At 42.1% G+C, this 19,751-nt stretch overlaps 1 protein-coding gene across 1 annotated transcript in view; it reads right to left on the reverse strand.

The window, feature by feature from the left end:
* Positions 1-19,751, reverse strand: part of NR3C2 (nuclear receptor subfamily 3 group C member 2) — a 377,064-nt gene that overhangs the window by 194,723 nt on the left and 162,590 nt on the right. The window contains exon 3 of the mRNA XM_029235941.1: positions 11,535-11,674. Coding sequence (XP_029091774.1) covers positions 11,535-11,674 — 140 coding nt within the window. The remainder of the gene's footprint in view (positions 1-11,534; positions 11,675-19,751) is intronic.

A 19,751-nucleotide genomic window follows, 5' to 3' on the forward strand; every position in this document is an offset into this window, starting at 1 on the left:
TTTCAATTCTTGTTCACAGTTATGATGCCCCTCTACATTTTGATTCTTTAATCTTTTGTTTTATTTCATTTGCTTTATTTTGTGGTTTTACCATTAGAAAAGTAAACAGCGCCCTTTTGTAAAGCTGCATTAGGTTGTCAAAGACCAGTGATTTAATGGAGCCTTTAGTCTTATACCTGTAAGGAGAAAATACATTTGTCACTCCTCCTTAGGGATGTTTTGCTTGGTGAGGTGGAAGAGTTCACTGTTGTTAATTAGCAACACAGCACAGACAGGAAGATGATGCTTTTGTAAACGTAATGTTATAGTCAACAAATTCCAAGCGCTGGCATTGATGAAAGAGCTTCAATTAGGGCCAACCTGAGGGCAAATGGAAACAAGCTCCATTGCTTGAGACAGGTGAGCTTCATTCCTTGGTGTCAACCTGCTCTTATCTAGAGGTGGATTTGGTCTCTGATACTGGAGGGAGGTGTGTGAGTGTGAGACAGAGAATGTGAGCATGTGCACCGATGCTTTCATGATCATTTCAAGTGGTTTTGGAGTCTTCTTGCTGACGTTCAAGGTTTTCCCCTCTCCTCAGAACACAAATCACTGGGTGACAGGGTGAAGTAGAGCAGAGCTCTAGAAGTGTGGGTGCGCTTATGTGCGTGTGTGTTACAGGCGTCTGCTTATCTCTACAGAAGTCATCATCAGCCTTTCTCTCTTCTGATCTAAGAGGTCAGGATGGGCAGTGAATGAAGATACCAAGGAATAAGGGGAAAAGAAAAAAATTGCTACATTGGATATGTCTGTCTTTAAAGAGCAAAAAATTACAGCAAAAATTTTGGAGACTTGAAACATGCGTGTTTTTTTTTGTTTTTTTTTTGCTATACAATTTTTCTGAATCTTGAAGACGTTAAGCTAAGAGAAATAAGCTGGACACAAAAGGACAAATATTGTATGACTCCATTTATATGAGATACTTAGAACAGTCAAATTTATAGAGGTAAAAAGTAGAATGAGGGCTTCCCTGGTGGCGCAGTGGTTGAGAGTCCGCCTGCCGATGCAGGGGACACGGGTTCGTGCCCCGGTCCGGGAGGATCCCACATGCCGCGGAACGGCTGGGCCCGTGAGCCATGGCCGCTGAGCCTGCGCGTCCGGAGCCTGGGCTCCGCAACGGGAGAGGCCACAACAGTGAGAGGCCCGCATACCGCAAAAAAAAAAAAGTAGAATGATAGTTCCCAAAGGCTGGGAGAAGTGGTATTGGGGAGTTTTTGTATGGAGTTTGGGAAGGTGAGAAAATTCTGGAGATGGATGGTGGTGATAGTTGCAGAATAATGTACTTAATGCCACTGAACTGTACCCTTAAAAATGGTTTAAATGGTAAAAAAAAAAAAAAAAAAAGCTTCATGTTGTGGTTTCCTACGGCGTCATGAGCTGCTAACATCATTTAGTACCTCTAACATGGGCAGCAATGATGACATGTCTCCCCAACGATCCACCATGCCCTGCGGGGCTGTTTCATTGGTGCTGTGGGCCCAGCACCTTCACCAGGGTTTCAATTTCATTTCATAACTTCCCATGTTCTGCACCAAACAGCCAAAGCAGCCACTGACATCTGTTGCCTAAAACTAAGCCGATCTGCCAAACTACCTATATCTAGTTACACACTTCTTTTATTTTAAAATGTGCCAGAAAATATATCCAGGTTAAAAAAAAAAATGAACTTTTTTAGAATTTAGTCTCTGCTTTTTCATAGAGACTGCTTTATTGCTTTGGGTGACCCAATCTCAAGTTTTGTTTTGTTTTGTTTTTTTAATATCTATTTATTTGGCTGCATCAGGTCTTAGTTGCGGCACGCGGGATCTTTCATTGCGGTGCATGGACTTCTCTCTCGTTGTGGCGCATGGGTTCTGGAGCGCGTGGCCTCTGTAGTTGCAGCACGCGAGCTTAGTTGCCCCGCGGCATGTGGGATCTTAGTTCCCTGACCAGGGATCGAACCCACGTACCCTGCGCCTTGGAAGGCGGATTCTCAACCACTGGACCACCAGGGAAGTCCCTCTCAACAGTTTTTAAATTCCTCTCATCCTCTCCATTCTCAAAGTGTTTCCTCCCAAGTCTCCATCAGAATCTTCATGATCCCCCAGAACTAATCCACCATCAGGTCTTGCCCGTTCCTCCTTCTCACTTCTCAGATCAGGCCTTCTGTTCAGCTGCACCAATTCCATCCTAAGTCAGGCCCTTTCTACCTTCCATCATCCACAATCCCATCCCAGTCGTCTTCTCTTCTGCTAGGTGGTACCTGCCATGAGCCACTGCGCAGACACCAAGGGACAACGCTGTCTATACCACCGCGTTGATTTTTTTCCTCAAAAAAGACTTGCTGTGTTTAAGAAGGGCTGAGATTTCGCACTGCAAAATGAGGGCCTTTGTTTGGCCCCAGTGTCTTCGTTCAGTCGCCTCTTCCACCTCTGGGCGTGGACCAGGCCCTCACCGAACGGGGCCTGCTCAACTGAGCAGACTCAGGTTCAAGCCCCCATCTTTCCATCCCTCCACCATTCGCCTCCACCTTAATGCCTAAACGCCTCCTTATCCTCCGTATCTTCCAGGGCTCTGTTTTTGGCACTGACTGCAATCAACTTAGCAATTTTCGTTTCCGGTGTCAAAGCATTCTCAAGGGGACAGAATCAAGTAAGCGGTACAATCCTAATGACATCATGGGCACAAGTTCTGGGAAGGCAGCCCTGCGTCCTCTGGCTCTCGGGCCTGTTTCTGAGCTGCCAGGCATCAGGGCTGAAGAGTTTGGGGCTTTCAGCTTTGGAGGAGGAAGGTCCTGCCCGCAATGCTTCTCTGAGCCTGATAGGCTCTGTCTAATTTTTATCACACATAGGAAATGAAACACAGGAAGATAAAAAATTTCCATCAAACCTTAGATTAATATCAAGATGTTAAAGATGTACTTTAGGATGGTAATGGTAATTTTTAAAAATAGGGAGTTCATTCCTTAAGAAAAAATTAGAGACTACCCAATTTCTTTCCCATTAGGGCAACAGAAATTCAAATGAGAGCTTCAACTTGGAATGGCTAGGAGTTAATTATTTAGAGTATAGCGGGAAAACTGTTAAATTACAATGGGCTCTTCATAAGTGTTCTCCAGCCAGGGATGTTGCCCTACTTTTTGAGGGGTAAAAATAGTTGGGATCTGATATAACTCTGTGAGAGGCAGTAGAGCTTATGTGCTGAATATACAGAGTCAGAATGCCTGGACTTCCTGGGTTCAAATCCCCGCCCTTCCACTTCCTTCGATCTGGGTGACCTTGGACTGACTAATTCAACTCTTACATGCCTCAGATGACTGATTGCTAACATGAGGACAGATAATAATTGAATAATCGGACCTATTTCATAGGATTATCATGAGGATTAAAATGATAAAACAATAAAGTTCTTAGGTTAATGTGCACAAAATAAGAACTCAAATGTTTATTGCTATTGCTATTAATTTTAAGAGTGGAAAGATCATACCGTTAAGCCTTGTTAAAGAAAAGTAGTCACTGTTTTCCTTGTTACAACAATTGCTTAGAGGGGTCAGGTTTAAAGATATTGCCTTGCAAAACTCACAAAACTTTCAGCTTTAAGACAGCAGTTATGAGGAAAAAATGAGATAAAACATGGAGTACTTGGCATAGTGCCTACCTGGCATGGAGTAACTGCTCCATAAATAACAACGATGATTATCAGAGAAGGTGTTTGACAGAATAAAGCATGTTTCTCGCACTGCTCCTTAAGATAAACCAAACAATCCCATTAATACCAATGGGAGAGTTACTTTTTTAAATTTCAGGTTATAATTCACATGAAAAGAATAGGCACATTACAACCAAAGCAGCTCATGAAAATTTTCTTCTCAACAGGCAATTCCCTAACCTAGTTGTTAAGAACATCGTACATTAGGTGACTCACCACTGTCTGTGGGCTGGGGCCTAGAAAGCCAAGTAGGTGGCCGGTGTCTGCCAAGGCCAAAGGGCATATTTCTCTCTACCATCCCCTTTCCTGGCTGTATGTTCTCTTTCTTGCTCTCGTCTCGCCTTTGTCCTGTTTTTCATTTCACTTATGAGACATTTCATTTTACCTCATGGAAAGCTGTGAGCCGCTTTGGATTCTTTTCTGGAACAACATGGGCTGCAAACAGAGGCACAGACACGGGGAATACCTGAAAATGACTTACTGTGCTTCTAATTTATACTTTCCAAATTTGCTATGTGAAGTGCACCTTCGTTTAAAATTTTAAGCAACAAGAAGCTCTCTTTGGATAACGCTAATTTACTTTTGGCCTACATGTTCCTACTGCAAATCATTTTCTAAGAAATCACTTCAACATAGTTTTGACCTCAGAGAAACAGTGACAGGAACAAGGGGGAACCCCATACCTATATTTAGATAGTTATCGATCAACAAATGTGTCTAGAGCATCTGCTACACGTGTGACATTATCTCTGCCTGGGTTAGCAAATCAAATTTCCTCGCCATCATGTTTGGTTGTGGGCTATGGACTGGCTAAGATTAAAAGAAAATCAAGACTAATGATTAATAAAGAGCAAAAACTGGGACTGAAAGTTCCACAGATGCAATAATGTCTGAAGTTCATCTAAACTTGGAAGAACCAGAGACCAAGCAACCAAGACTTTTCTGTGTACAACTTGGAGAGAGAGAGAAAAATTATTCACACATGTGTAACACACACACACACACACACACACATATATACACACACACAATGTCCTATATTTATGCTCTCTAAGGTTCTAAACTTGGCTTATTCCTTGTCTCTCTAAATACCCATTTCTTGGGCAAATGCATCTACTTTCATGGATGATGATTCTAAAATAGTTATTTTTGATCTTTCCCTATTCCCCAAGCTTTAGAATCACACATCCAACTTCCTGTTAGGCACGTCTGAATGTTCTATGGACATTTCAAACTCATTGTCCTAAAAGGAATTTCATTCCAACCCCATTTATCGTGGCAGTGCTTGTTTTCCAGAGCACCTATCAACTTTTCATGTTACACAAATAACTCATTTAGTATGTTTAATCTCTCCACCACCTCTCACTAGAATGTAATCTCCACCATGGCAAGGATCTTTGTATATTTTGTTCACTTTCTTCATCCAGGAAGTCCCTAGGTATGCCAAGAATAGTGTCTGCCATTTAGTGGATGTTGAATATGTTTGGTGAATGAATGACCTTTGCCCCCCATGCCCCCAAAGCTGCTCCCACTCCAGTGTCCCCAGTCTCAGCAAAGGGCACCAGCAGCCGAGCCTATGGAAACATCCCAGATCTTTGCTTCCTTACCTCCAATACAGACCCACCAATGTTACTTCCCAGATAGTCTTGTTAGCTGTCCCCTCCTCTTTATCCCTAATGCTGCTGGTCTAGTTCTATCTCTGGTCATCTCTCACCGAAATGACTTAGAAGAGCCACCGGAACTGTCTCTCTTTAAGTAAGCCTACCTCCGCGCAGCCAGATATTAAATGCGAACCTGAGCTTACCATTCTGCTGTATGAAAACATTCAGAGGTTCTGTTTTGCCCAAGGATAAATTCAGGCCCCTCCTTAGAGTCCAGGACCTGGACCCAATCTGCACATCAGCCTCCACTTTTATCTCCTTGCCTCTCACACGTCCATAGAGGTAACACGAAAGAGCTTTTGGTGCCCTGTGCAGACAGCCTGTCCTTACTCCCCCTCAGCATTGCCAATCCTAATCTTTCAAGATTCAGTTTGGGGGTCAATTCTTTAAGAAGTTTCCTTGACCTTCCAGAATGGCCTAAATGTCATGGCTCTGTATGTTCCCATGGCAACCAACTGAAGGGATATATAAAAAAATCTGGGCAAACATTTGTAATTAACACAAAAGCCTTGGGTTTATATAAGGAGGAAAGGAGTGTTCATAAAAATCCGAGATATGATCTACTGGGTAGGTATTTATTTAAGCACTTATAGAAAGTAGTTGGAAAGAATCAGGTTACCTCGTTCCCAATTTTTGGTAAAGGGAAAAAAAGACTTAATCTTTAAAGTGTTTCGTGAGAAAACTGTAAGCCAGAAGAGTCCTTGGTTTCCTATCTCTGACTCAGCAGTTTTGTAGGAGGGACGATGCCCTCTGATGTACATTAGCTTCCTGCACGTGGCCCACAGGGACACGGAGGGCTGCATCACACACATCGTGACCTGAAGACATCTAATAAGCAGGTGTTATTTCCTTGTTTTATCATTTCCTTAATTTCATATTGCCAATTACAAGGGGATATCTATATTTCAATTACTATGTAAGACCATCCTGATCTAGCTTGTGTCCATTCAATTTAAATGCTCTGTTTTGCGGCATAATTGCACGGTCCATCATCCAGCCCCCCAGACCTCACACTTACTCACACTCTTGCCTGTTGGGCCCTCTGGCTTAAGAGCACACGCAGCATTGATGGGGATAACATGAGCCCATGACATGGTGAGACACACTTTCCTCTGGACCTGTTCAGTTTACTCATTCAGTTTAGAAAAGCGAAGAAAATTAACTATTAGTCAACCATTACATGTCCTTAAAAACATGTTCCCCCATAGGATAATCAGTCTATGAACTGCAGGATTTCTCACCTATATGCTGTGAAGTACACGTGAAAGGAATGAGGTGCATGTATCCAGGTGTGGGTACCTTAAATGCTGCATATTTGAGGACTGCTGAGATTAATCTACAGTTAGACCTTTTAAAGCCGTTTCATTTCAGGAAATAGATTTATAAGTCTCTTACTTAAGGGAAATGTCTGAGTGTCGAAATAGACATCATATGATTTGGCTGGTCATACCAAGATACGGACTCTTTAGCCTAACAGGTCTGCTTACAAAAATATAAATCCAGCTGACTTTACATTATAGCGAACTCTCTTCTTCTTTCACGGCCCTGTACCTCTTCAGCGATTTGTGGTGGCTGTGTCTTCCAGACACTGCTGTATACTGAGTAGCCAGAAAGGAAATTAGGTTATAAAATAGCCTGCTGACTGCAGGCAGCTCTGTTCATTGAGGGATCACAAAGTAAAATCCACACAAGATGAAACCAATGGGAACTTACAGTTGGAAAGAGACTGAGAAAGTAAAAACTCAGACTAGAATTAGAAGTTGCAGATTAGACATCAAAAGGCCTGCGTAAATTCTTGGGCCAGTTTCGTTGCTAATTTACTGGTTTGAGGGGCAAGTCATTAACCTGGAATGCTCTTATGCCACACAGGTACGTTGATATGTACATTCAAACATTTATTTAGTGGCTACTAAGTATCTGTGGCGTTGCTAGGTTCTAGAGATAAGACCCTGTCCTGCCCTAAAGACATCGAACAGGGGAGCTAAAAGTCCAGTTGGCATCTCTCAATATTTCCTCTACTGTGCAGCTCCCAAAGGTGGGTGCCAGAGTCAGCTATGAAGGTTCGTTATGGGAATCAATCTTGGTGGTTCAGTCCACGGTGGAAAAGTCCCTCAAGGAAATGTCAACAGGCCTTCTACCCCCTCACCCCTGATGCCGACATCCTTTGAAACTTTGAGAACTGCTAGTCTAGAAGGATCTTACAACCTCAAAGGGCAGTTCTATGGGCAAAATAATGTAATACGGGAAAAATGAAGACCTAACAGTACAACGTTACCGAATCATTTACATGATCTCTGTGTACAGACGTGGCCAAAGAACTTCAGCAGTTGTTCCTAAAGTCAAGGTCTTATATATATATATATTTTTTTTTTTTTTTGCGGTACACGGGCCTCTCACTGCTGTGGCCTCTCCAATTGCAGAGCACAGGCTCTGGACGCGCAGGCTCAGCGGCCATGGCTCACGGGCCCAGCCTTCCAGCCGGCATGTGGGATCTTCCCGGACTGGGGCACAAACCCGTGTCCACTGCATCGGCAGGCGGACTCTCAACCACTGCGCCACCAGGGAAGCCCAAGGTCTAATATTTTGATGCCACTTTACGATTTATAAAATCTGCAAAGACATTTTGCTTTCATGTAATTTTTCATAGCAACAGGTAAGGTAATACTACCATTTCCATTTATAAATAAAGAAACTGACACCCAAGTAAGTTAAATAACTTGCCATAATCTTACACCAAGTGAGTGGCAGAGCTGGAAATTAAACCAAGTCTTCTGACCCTAAAGCCAGTCCACTTTCCACCACTAGGGAGAACCCAACTTAAAATATATATATGTGTATGTGTGCATGTGCGTGTGCATATAGGTTCTTTTTCTTAAGACAGAAAGGTCCTGACAAACCTTCAAGGCAAATAAGCAATTCAAATTTAAAAATAAAACGATAAGCTTCCATTGTAAGGTACAGTAATACGGCTCTAAACCAACATTATTGACAAAAAAGGTATTCTGGATGAGACAGCTAAGTGTTTTTATATTAAATGTTTAAGAAGAAGAAATAAGCACATATCTACACCCCATTAGACGGGACACAGAGAACATAATATACACTTAAAACAAATGATGTGCAGTCTCCCTATGTAGTCACCACCACACTATCAGACCAAGGCATTGGAGTGGGGTGCTCTAGGGCATAAAAGCCTGAAGCCAACAAGCTTGAAGCTCAGGCTGCTGTGACTTTCCCCCTGTCCTCTCTCTAGTGGTCATTTCCAGTTCGCCCTGATGTTGTTAGTTCCTTTCGATTTTAAAGGACTCCCCTACCTGCAACTGCTTAGAAGCCTCTGTGCACGTAATCCGAGGAGGAGCTTAAGGTTAAAACCGGGAAACCACCGTAGTCAATGTTCAAATATAAAAACACACATACATGTTTGTATATGTGTGTGTATGTACACACACAGGGACACACACGCAGAGACACACACGCAGAGACACACACTAAGGGTACCACACTGTCTTCTCAATGTTTACATCACTGCCCTCACTATTACCGAGCAGGCATAAACAATGACATATAGAGCAGGATTTTCATGAACTTAAGCATTATGGAAAATGGAAAGAGGAGATTATGAGATTTAGATTTATGAGGCCTTAGGTTGGGTCTAGGTTTGGAGTCATAAGACTTTAATATGGGTCTAAGTTTGGCCTTATGATTCCAAAGAGATTAATTGGGTCTGATCCCAAATTTCTTCATCTGTAAAAGGGGAATAAAAATAACATCCATATACCATAATTTTGTGAAATTAGTGCCTCTAATTACATAAAATATTTTTAAAATAATTTCTTATTAAATCAAAAAGTTCTGATACAGAGATAGTCCTATTTCTTTCACACATACACACATGATAAAACAGTAAGCAAATACAAATTACAAAACAAAAACAAGTCATTACTCTCATGAAGTTTATATTTAAAATTTATAGCCTTGTTTCACACAGGTAGGTGCTAAAATTCTAATTCCCAAATAAATAGGAAATAAGCTATATTAATAAAAGTCTTAAAAGGCACTTGTCAAGGTTCATTATCCATTACTGATCAGCTTTTCAATGAGAGAAAAAGACGTACAGACATCTAGGCTTTTCCATATTTATATGTACCTCAGTTGCAAAAACAATTCTTTCCTTAGCTACTTCCAGAGAAACTACTTAAAAACAACAAAAACATCTAGAAAACCGTTTTTTGCAGAGAAGGGCAGATTTTATAAAGAGCCATACATGGGTTCTGATGTGAATGCTGACCCATAGGTAGGGCAACACAGAGGCACCCTCTCTAAATGTCCTTCGCTCACTGCTTTATTTTTACTTATCACCTTTGTTCACCAATTAGTGAGCCTAGGAGGGGAGCCCTTATGTTGGAAGGTATAAAGCGGCATTAGAAGATGCCAGAGGTATATCTTACCTACTTATCTTCTCCTGAGTCAATCACAGAGTTAAGGAAAGAAAGAAGAGGGTGGCGGGGAAGACAATCTTAAAAACTTAAATTGATTTCAGTACTATACATACTTGTTTCCCCCATTTTCTGGAAATCAGCCTTCTGGTAACAGGGCCCACCTTTTTCTCCGGGAAATGCTCATTCCCACAGTTGGTCTAGGTTGTTCAGGTTGGCCGACTCCAGCCAGGACCAGCCTATCAGATCACTGCTCCCCCCAGCCACGGTGATTGGTCTGGAGGGGGCCAACGTGAATCAAGTTCAGTCTATGGAGATCCAATTGGGGGCTTTTATAACAACCCCTGGGAACAGAAAACCTCTTTTCTTCTCACGAGAGAAGCCACATGAGAACAGAGCCAGAACAAAGTCAAGCGATGGAGAGAATGAGATTGAATGCGAATGACCTGGCTTAAGACCATGGCTTGCCCAAAGCCATGCCCACATGAGGACTTTCCAGTTATGTGGGCCAATGAATTTCCATTGGTGCTGAAGCCAGTTTGTGTTGAATCTTCTGTCACCTGTAACCAAGAGCTCATACCCCGAGAAAGAAATATGGAACTCCTATTACCAATTCAATGCTGGGTTTGGGGACTATTAAATAATTAATAGTGTAAATAATGTAAAATCATGTACTATCAATTAAATAATGCAGAATCAACCTCAGAAGCACAGAAGTAACTACTTGGTCAGCGTTTTTTTATCCCAGAACTAAGGACATTTCCTTGTGGTCCTCAGCAAAACAAACATTCAAGTCATTTATGCTTAAGTCTCTGAAACACCAATTCATCTCTCAGAAAAATGTCCTGAGAAATACACCTGCAGGAATCTTAATGCTGAACTCCTTAGTGAGAATAAGTGTCAATTACACAACACTTCTCCTGATAGCAAAAAATTCTACACTTTGACCAGTCATAGTAGTCAACATTAATAAAACCATCAGGCCTAAGCCTGATGTTAATTAATTGCTTGGAAGTGAAGTTGGAGAAAGGCAGAAACAAACAAAAAGACCATTTCTCCTTAGTGAGTACAATTACTTGGACAGAAGCAAAAGCTAGACTACATGAACTTAAAGAATCTCAGTCCAATTTTTCATTTAATGTACTGGTTTGGAAACTTTCAGTAGGAACGAAGGTAGGACTCAAATGGGGACCTGGACTCTCAAGCAGCCGTTAAATGACATTATTCTGTAAGGAACACAACTTAAATTACACACACGATCCTGATGTCAATGTCTGACTTCGCCACCAACACATATATTTATACAGAAACATAGACAAGGCAGACGTGCTGTAAAAAAAAATGGTCTTTCTGATCATGCAAATTAAATTTATGGTGACACAAAATGATTTTGATAAGTCTAAGTGAAAAAAAAAAAACTGAGACAAACCAACAACCAAAACAACCAGTCTTTCTGACTGGTTGCTCTTAATCCACAATTTAGAATTTTGGCCATTAAATATTGCTCGGTGGAGAATCTCCAAGTGGTTTTTAGACAAGGCATCATTACTATTTATCACTAACAGATTACATCCAAAACTAAGGACAGATTAAATCCAAAACTAAGGACATTTTTGAATTATTTCCCAATAATGCTACCGAGTTAACCTTGCAAGTAAACTGCACACCAGGAAAGAAAATGTGTAAAAGGAACACCCACATGAACATTTACCTTCCACTGCTCTTTTGAAGAACACTTTGCAGCTGCCACAGGTCACTACACCGTAGTGACATCCTGAAGCCTCATCCCCACACACCAAACATATTTTGGAAGGTCTTGAGGATCCAGTGGAAACACTTCGTAAAGCAGAGCTGGGGAAAGAAATCAAGATTTAAATAACTACAGTGTCGTGGCACATTTGACATGCTGTACAGCTAAGCTCAATATCTGTCAATCATCTTGGTTCCATCAATGAATTCAATGTGATCCCATCCTGAGTGACTTAGGGAATGAAGGCAAAATCCTATGAGGGGAGTAATGTATCAAGAATTCTCTACAGCAAAGCCTCTTCTCAGTACTAAGAAGTCATAAATAATCCCATATAAACTCTTCTCTTCCTTTTCCTGTTTTTGAGAACGTTTACCAAAAAAATATTATTTGCATTCTAGGTGAACAGAGAGGAGAGAAATCTTGAGCCGCGTCATCACGGAACTATATTTGGCATCAAAGGGCTATTACAATACTTCTCAACTCTCTTCACTCGGACTCAGATTATATCTCAATTTATGCCAGATAAAAAACTCTCCCCTCTCCCAAACAATCCACAAATTACAATTAAAATAATTCTTGTCTCTTTTGCCAGCAATTTTACTCCTCCAAGCTCCTGCATTTTCTCCCATGTTACCTTACATAGGTATGTTCAAATTGCTTCATTTTGCTTACTAATTTAAAGGGGCACAGTCAATACTAAAAGCAAGCCACATACGGTAACTATCTCAGGTACCTTTCATGGTAAGAAACTGAAGGGTGCAGTTTTCAGGGACAAATTTAACCTTTTAAGCAACAATCTACATGAATCCTTTTTTTTTTTTTTGCGGTACGCGGGCCTCTCACTGTTGTGGCCTCTCCCGTTGCGGAGCACAGGCTCCGGACGCGCAGGCTCAGCGGTCATGGCTCACGGGCCCAGCCGCTCCACGGCATGTGGGCTCTTCCCGGACCGGGGCACGAACCCGTGTCCCCTGCATCGGCAGGCGGACTCTCAACCACTACGCCACCAGGGAAGTCCTACACGAATACTTTTAAAGGAGACTCTTCTCAAGCTATATTACATATTCCCGTGCCGGTTTATGGCACAATCTGAACAAAATTGTTTTAAATTCTAATAAGGTCTCATAGTCCAGTGACCGATGTGTGCCAAGCAGGCAAAGAATTCGATTTTTTTTTTTTCATTCCTAGCCCACATGCACTTATTGAATATCTACCCACACAGGTCCTGTGCAAGGTACTGAGGAAATAAATATAGACTGCTCAGCTCCTGTCCTCAAAGTTGGTGGAGACACGCAGCATTATGGTATGTGCTTAGGTGCGGGGTAATATAGCGGCACATTGTAGGCTCAGCCTTCCATACTGGGAAAGCTAGGAATATACCAGTCAGCAGCCTTCCCCAAAGGTGACAGCTGAGCTGAGTTCTGAAGCACGACTAGATGGTAGCCAGACAAAGACAGGGGCAGAGCAAAGAGAATGTGCAACGCGAGCTGGAATGTGAGAGAAATTCGAGCTGAACGTGTTCAGAAAACATTGGGTAGATTTTTTGTATGTCAGCACCATCACCTAGCTTTATGTCTCCATGTAGAACAGCAGGAACATAAAAACTCAAAGAAAACATATGAAAAGGCTAGAATGGTTATGTTACGGTGATGATTTCTGTTTTTCAAATTAGCTAAATGTGATACTATTGCCTTCATGATGTTTTAAAAATTGATTTTATATGTTTTAACTACACTCTCACCAAAAACAGACGAAGGAACAAACTATGCAGCTGCTCAGAGCACTGCAGCATGACCGACTTTCTAGAAAAATGACTTCTTAAATCAAAGGCTGAAACAATGTTCTCCAAAGTTGTTTCTCCTTCTGAGAAAAGTGCTCTTTATTATTTTTATTAGCGTCCTTTGACTTCTTTATGGCATTCAAAACATTCCATTTCAGCCCCAGTAACTTCTTCGGCATATTGGCCAGTAAAACTCAATCCATACTCTGACTCTCTTACGCTTCACAGGAAAATACCGTGATTGCATAAACAATTAGAATACAACTTAAAAACCATCATTAACATGTAAGTGCTTTCTTACAACTGCAAGCATACATGGGATTTGTATTTAACATTTTTGTGAGCCTTGGTCTTGGTCCTCAAACTGAAGAGTCTCTTAACTTTGGTCTTTGGAAGTCTCCTCTTCTATCCAAATACACTTTCCTTGGCTCAGTCAACGGCAACTGCTATGGGCTGAATCGTGTCCTTCTCCCCACTTCCAATTCCAATGTTGAAGTCCTAGCCCCTAGGACATCAGAGGGTGACCTTTTTTTTTAAACTGAAGTACAGCTGATTTACAATGTTGTGTTAATTTCTGTTGTACAACAAAGTGACTCAGTTTTTTATCTATGTCTATATCTATATCTACATATGCACACACACATTCTGTTTTATATTCTTTTCCATTACGGTTTATCCCAGGATATTGAATACAGCTCCCTGTGCTCTTCAGTAGGACCCTGTTGTCCGACCATTACATATATAATAGTTTGCATCTACTAACCCCAGACTCCCAGTCCATCCCTCCCCACCTCCACCTCCCCCTTGGCAACCACGAGTTTGTTCTCTATGTCTGCGAGTCTGTTTCTGCTTCATAGATAGGTTCATTTGTGTCATATTATAGATGCCACGTATAAGTGATATCATGTGGTATTTGTCTTTCTCTTTCTGACTTACTTCACTTAGTATCTCTAGTTGCATCCATGTTGCTGCAAATGGCATTAATTCATTCTTTTTTATGGCTGAATAGTATTCCATTCTGGATATGTACCGCATCTTCTTCATCCATTCATCTGTCAGTGGACATTTTGGTTGTTTCCACGTTTTGGCTATTGTGAATAGTACTGCTACGAACACAGGGGGTGCATCTATCTTTTTGAATTATAGTTTTGTCCAGATATGTGCCCAGGAGTAGGATTGCTGGATCATACGGTAATTTTATTTTTAGTTTTCCATCAGAGTGTAATCTTATTTGGAAATATGGTCATAGCAGATATGATTAGTTAAGATGAGGTCATTTTGGAGAAGGGTCATCCCTAATCCAATATGATTGGGGTTCTTAGTAAAAAGAGGACATTAGGACACAGACACACACAGAGAGAATGCTGTGTGACGATGAAGAAAGTGATACTCGTACAAGTCAAGGAACGCCAAAGACGGCCAAGAAACCACCAGAAGCTAGGAGAGTGGGATGGAACAGATTCTCCCTCACAGCCTTCAGAAGGAACTAACTCAGCTGGCACGTTAAACTTGGCCAAGCCTACAGAACCATGAAACAATATATTTCTGTTGCCGAAGCCACCCATTTGTGGTACTTTGTTATGCAGCCCTAGCCGACCGATACAGCAACTTGGACTCATCCCTGACTCTTCCTTCTCCCTAGTTTCATTCTCAATCTGTTCAATTCTATTTATTTTACCCTCAAAAAACATCCACATTCTGATCACTTCCCACACCTCCTCTGGGACCACTCTAGTCCAAGCCATCAACACCTCTTCCCAGGATGTGTGGAAGCCTGTTCGCTCATCTTCCTGTTTCTCCTTGCCCCCTTCCTTCTCCTGTAGCCAGAACGGTCCTTATTCATTCCTTTGCTCAAAACCATCCAAGGGCTTTCCCTCACGCTCAGAGGAAAAGCCAAAGTTAACCTATGACCACAGGGCCCCAATGTGGCCCCTGAGACTTTACTAACCTTTCTCTCTTGCTTGCTGCCCTTCAGCAACACTGGCATCCTTGCCAGACCTGAAACACACCAGGCGTGCTCCCACCTCGGGGCCTTTACACGTGCTGCCCCCTGTTCACCCAGGTATCTGTACAACCCCACACCCCCACCTCCCTTCAGGGTGTCATCCAAATGTCACTTTCTCAGTCAGGCCTTTTCTGTCCCCTCTACTGAAGACACCCCTTCTTCCAAACCCCCTTCCCCTTCTGCTTTATTTTCCTCCCTAGCGCATATCACCAGCTAACATGCTGTGTATTTTCCTTCTTTAGTCTGTTTATTGTTTGCTTCATCCACACAAGAAGGTAAACTCAACAGTGGCCTGGATTTGCTTCTGTGTTATTTGCCACTATGTCCCCAGGGCATGGCATAGTCCCTGGTACATATTAGGTTCCCAATTAACACTTGGGATAAATGAATGATCTCAGATGACTGGCCTTTTCATCAGTTTTGAACTCCTACTGCATTCCTTACATATAAGAATGTGATTGGTTTTTAACTGTCTTGAGAGTGAAAAGTATGTAGTGGAACTGAATGCAGAGAAGTCAAAGCATAGCATCAAAAAGATGCATTGTGAAATCCCAATTAAAACAGTAATTTGGCTCAATGACAAAATTAAAGCAAAGGTGGATTATTTTTCCTTCTTGTTCACTAACATCTCTCAATGACAAGGGAGCACACTTGCCTCTACATGTCTCTCGGCAGCCCTCTGCTTCTTCGGTTTCTGTAACAGTGTACCGAGCTCAGTCTCTATTTCTCAGGCTCTTTCTCATTGTCTAAATCACCAATGTAGATTTTCTTTGGCGTTCTACCTTTGGCCATCTTTTTTTCTCATTTCTACACTTTATGCCTTAATGACCATATCCACTCTCCCAGCTCAAACAGCTCTCCTGGTGAATGACTTCCCAAATCTTTATATCTAGCTCCAACCTCTCCCCAGTGTTCCAATTTCATGTGTTCACTTCCTTTACGTAACTTCCCAGCCTCTGTGGTCTACTGGCTTCTGGAAGGGTACTGCCATCTGCTAGGCACCCAGGTTCAAACCTTCATTATCACGTCTAGTCAGTTACCAAGTTCTGCTTGTCCAGGCTTGACCGTCTCCCATCACTTCTCTTCACCCTGTTGGGAACCCTGGTTCAGACCCTTGTCACTTCCTCAGGGTTCTTCCCCAACCCTCCAGTTCATTCTACAGTGGCTGACAAATGACGTTTCCTGTTATACAGTTCTGATTCTAGTACTGCCCAGTTCAGAATCTTCCATCATCCCTACACAACACCACCATAAATGATAACGTTCCTGTCCCTCTTCCTTCATGCCTGCCCCCGCAGGTCCTCTCACGCTTGTGCTCGCCCCACTGCAACATCCCTGTTGAGGTGCTGTGGGTACCACCATCTGTACAGCTACCCCCGCTCCGACTCCTGGGAAAACTGTCCATCCTTCAAGGGCCCCTGATGTCCTCCCGGCAGGATGCACCTCTCTCCCTTCTCCTGATTCGCTTTCGTGAATTCCTGATTTGCTCACCCCCCTCCCCCAGCGGTCATCACTTCCGCCCTGACATTCGTGATTTGTGTGCTTATCTTAATCCTTTGGGGGCAAAGACCTTGTCCTCTGCCTCTCTGTGCTCTCTGCCGCCATTCGTGTGGCGCCGGGACTATTTACTGAATGAATGAAATCACAACCTTAATCTCATCACAGCAGAACATAAATTTCCAAAAGGCAATTTGAAAGAAGATAACTGAATGAGGCCAAGGTTATAGGTTCAATTCCTATATGGTTCATTTAGCTTTGCACAGAGGGGAAAAAACATCCGGGGAGACAGACTATCCTCAAAAGCTCAGCGAGCTGTCCCACAGGCGTCTGGCATTAGTAACAAAGAAGATAGGCCACAAAGTGTGGACGGGTCAGGAAAACTCCAGTCTCCACTGACACCCTTTCACGTGATTACCTCTGAAACTGAAAGATGGGACATGGTTGGAAGGGTATATGTCTGGTTTCAGGAAATACATTATTACATTTTATAAGCAGGGAGAGGGAGGAGAGGAAAAGGAGGAGAAGGGAGCAGACCTTGAACTCACTTCTTAGATTCTGGGTTATATCAAAACAAAGCTTATTGAGTGATTTTTGGATGTAAGAATTCACCTTTATAGTATGTATAATCCATTAACATCTTATAACATCTAAGCATCTTCATGGGATGTGAGTCCCAAACACGCAGGGGTAAAGGCAGGCACAGGAGCTCAGTAAGGAAGCCTGGTTCCGGTTCTAGCTCAGCCACTAACTGGTAAAACCTTAACAAAATCAGCTCTCCTCTTTGGGCCGTAATTCTCACCACAAGAATGTTGAACAGATCATCTCTAAGATCCTTTTCAAGATATCCCTTTAAGATAAATATGGGCACAAAAGATAAATGGAACACCCTGTCCTGATCAAGCTTTATTTGAAGTGGATTTCAAGCTCAAATTAAAGACAGCACCTTACACACAGTAAATAGCCATTGTCTGATCTAGATCAAGCATAAAAACATCTACATATAAAAACTTATTCTTTCTAAAACAGCTAATCCTATGGCACTTAAAATCTTTCTTGCATCTATATGATTGTGTCTTTGCTGATTTTGCTTAAAAATTCTGTATAAATGTATGCATTCAAATGGTATTCTACCCACTAAAAACCATTTTAACAGTGACGAGTTGGGAAAAACTACCCAAACTGGACATTTTTGGTCTTGGTAATCAAAGAAATAATATGCACAGAATTTTATTATCAACAAAGGTAGTTCACAGGGTCTTAGACAAATGTTAAAGTACTATATAAAGCAGAAATGAGTGAGCATTGTATTTCCACTTGGAAAGACAAGTGTCTCTCTTCGGGAAACACAAGGAAGGTGCAACTATTTTCAGTACCAAATAGAATAGTTCTAATGACTCAGTGAAGAGCTAAAGAGATTAATCAAAGGTTCATACTGATTTGGGTGACAATTGGGAGGGGATATCCTAACCAATCATCAAAAACACTTACTGGGCAATCTTTTTCCATGAAACGGTTGGAGGCTTAGGGAGAAGCAATAAGAAGCTGTGTGAGAAAAAGGGATTTCTACTGACTGAACTGGAAAATTCGGCTGAGAATCTATAATGCACCATGTTGTTCCAGGAATTACTATGCTATTTCCCCACCTTTATAACAATTACATAACAACACCATAGTGACTGATCCACTATTCAGTGACCAGAAATTCTTCACACGACAAGGAGTTTGTCCCATTGCTCAAGCTCACTCAACATCAATTAAGCAAACCTGTCTTTTGTGCTTTCACTTAATCAGAGATGCTTCTACCATCATCCCCAGCTGCTGAAAAGCTGAATCTTTCCACATGCAATCAATTCAAGCACTCATTCAGTGATCTAGAGCAGAGTGAGAGTTTGGAGGCCTATGCAAACAATACTTCAGGAAACATCCTTCTATCTGAACATGCTGGAGTGTTTTAAATCCTTCATTAATTAAGCTATTCATTGGAAGCCTGCTATGCCCCCCCACTTTTCTAGGCACTCAGATGAGTAAGAAAAAGTCCCTATTCTCATGGAGTTTCTACTACAGTAGGAGAGAACAACAATACAGAAGTAAGGAAATAAATTCAGACAGTGGTTAAGTGCTTTGAAGAAAATGACAGAGACCGAGATTGGCTGGGGCAGTGGATGGCTAGGATTCTTTAGAAAGGTAGCCTGGGAAGGCATCTCTGGCGAGACTGAAAGGACAAAGTAGCCAGCCATGCGAAGATGCCAACAAAGGGAAGAGGAAGTGCAAAATCCCTGAGGCAGGAATGAACATGACACGTTCCAGAGATGGAAACGAGGGCAAATGAGTAGTAGCTGAAAGGAGGCAGGAGAGATGGGAGGAGGTAGGATGTGTGGGCCAAGAGGACAGAGAGAGACTACATGGGTCTCGAGGGCTGTGGTGATGACTCAGGATGCCAGTTTAAGTGTCATCACGAGTGATGTGAATATCGAGATGTTTGAAGCAGAAGGGTAATATGATCTGCATGACATTTAAAAATCTGACTTTGGCTGTTGCCTGGAGAATGGACTACAGGAGTGGGTGATGTTGCAAGTGGGGAGACCAGCCACGTGGGCTCCAGCAATTATCCAGGCAGGAGATGACAGAGCTTGGATTTAGCTTAAAGCAGTGAAGACGGTGAGAAATGGCCTTTTTCGCTTTTTAAGTAGATAGTACCCACTGGACTTGCAGAAAAATTGTATGGTGGTGCTGTTTATATTTTCATAGTGGAATGAAGAGCAGTTTGGCAGTTCAGGGGAGTTTGTTTTGGACCCGACAGTGGTAAAACAGTTATCAGTAATGGTATGTTCCTATTTTTGTAAATAATACAATAGCAATAATATTAAATGATAGTCTCTCCATAGGAAAAACTGGG

This window comes from Monodon monoceros, unplaced genomic scaffold (genome assembly GCF_005190385.1).
Source record: "Monodon monoceros isolate NGI ecotype Baffin Bay Population unplaced genomic scaffold, NGI_Narwhal_1 Super_Scaffold_20, whole genome shotgun sequence".
Lineage (NCBI taxonomy): Eukaryota > Metazoa > Chordata > Mammalia > Artiodactyla > Monodontidae > Monodon > Monodon monoceros.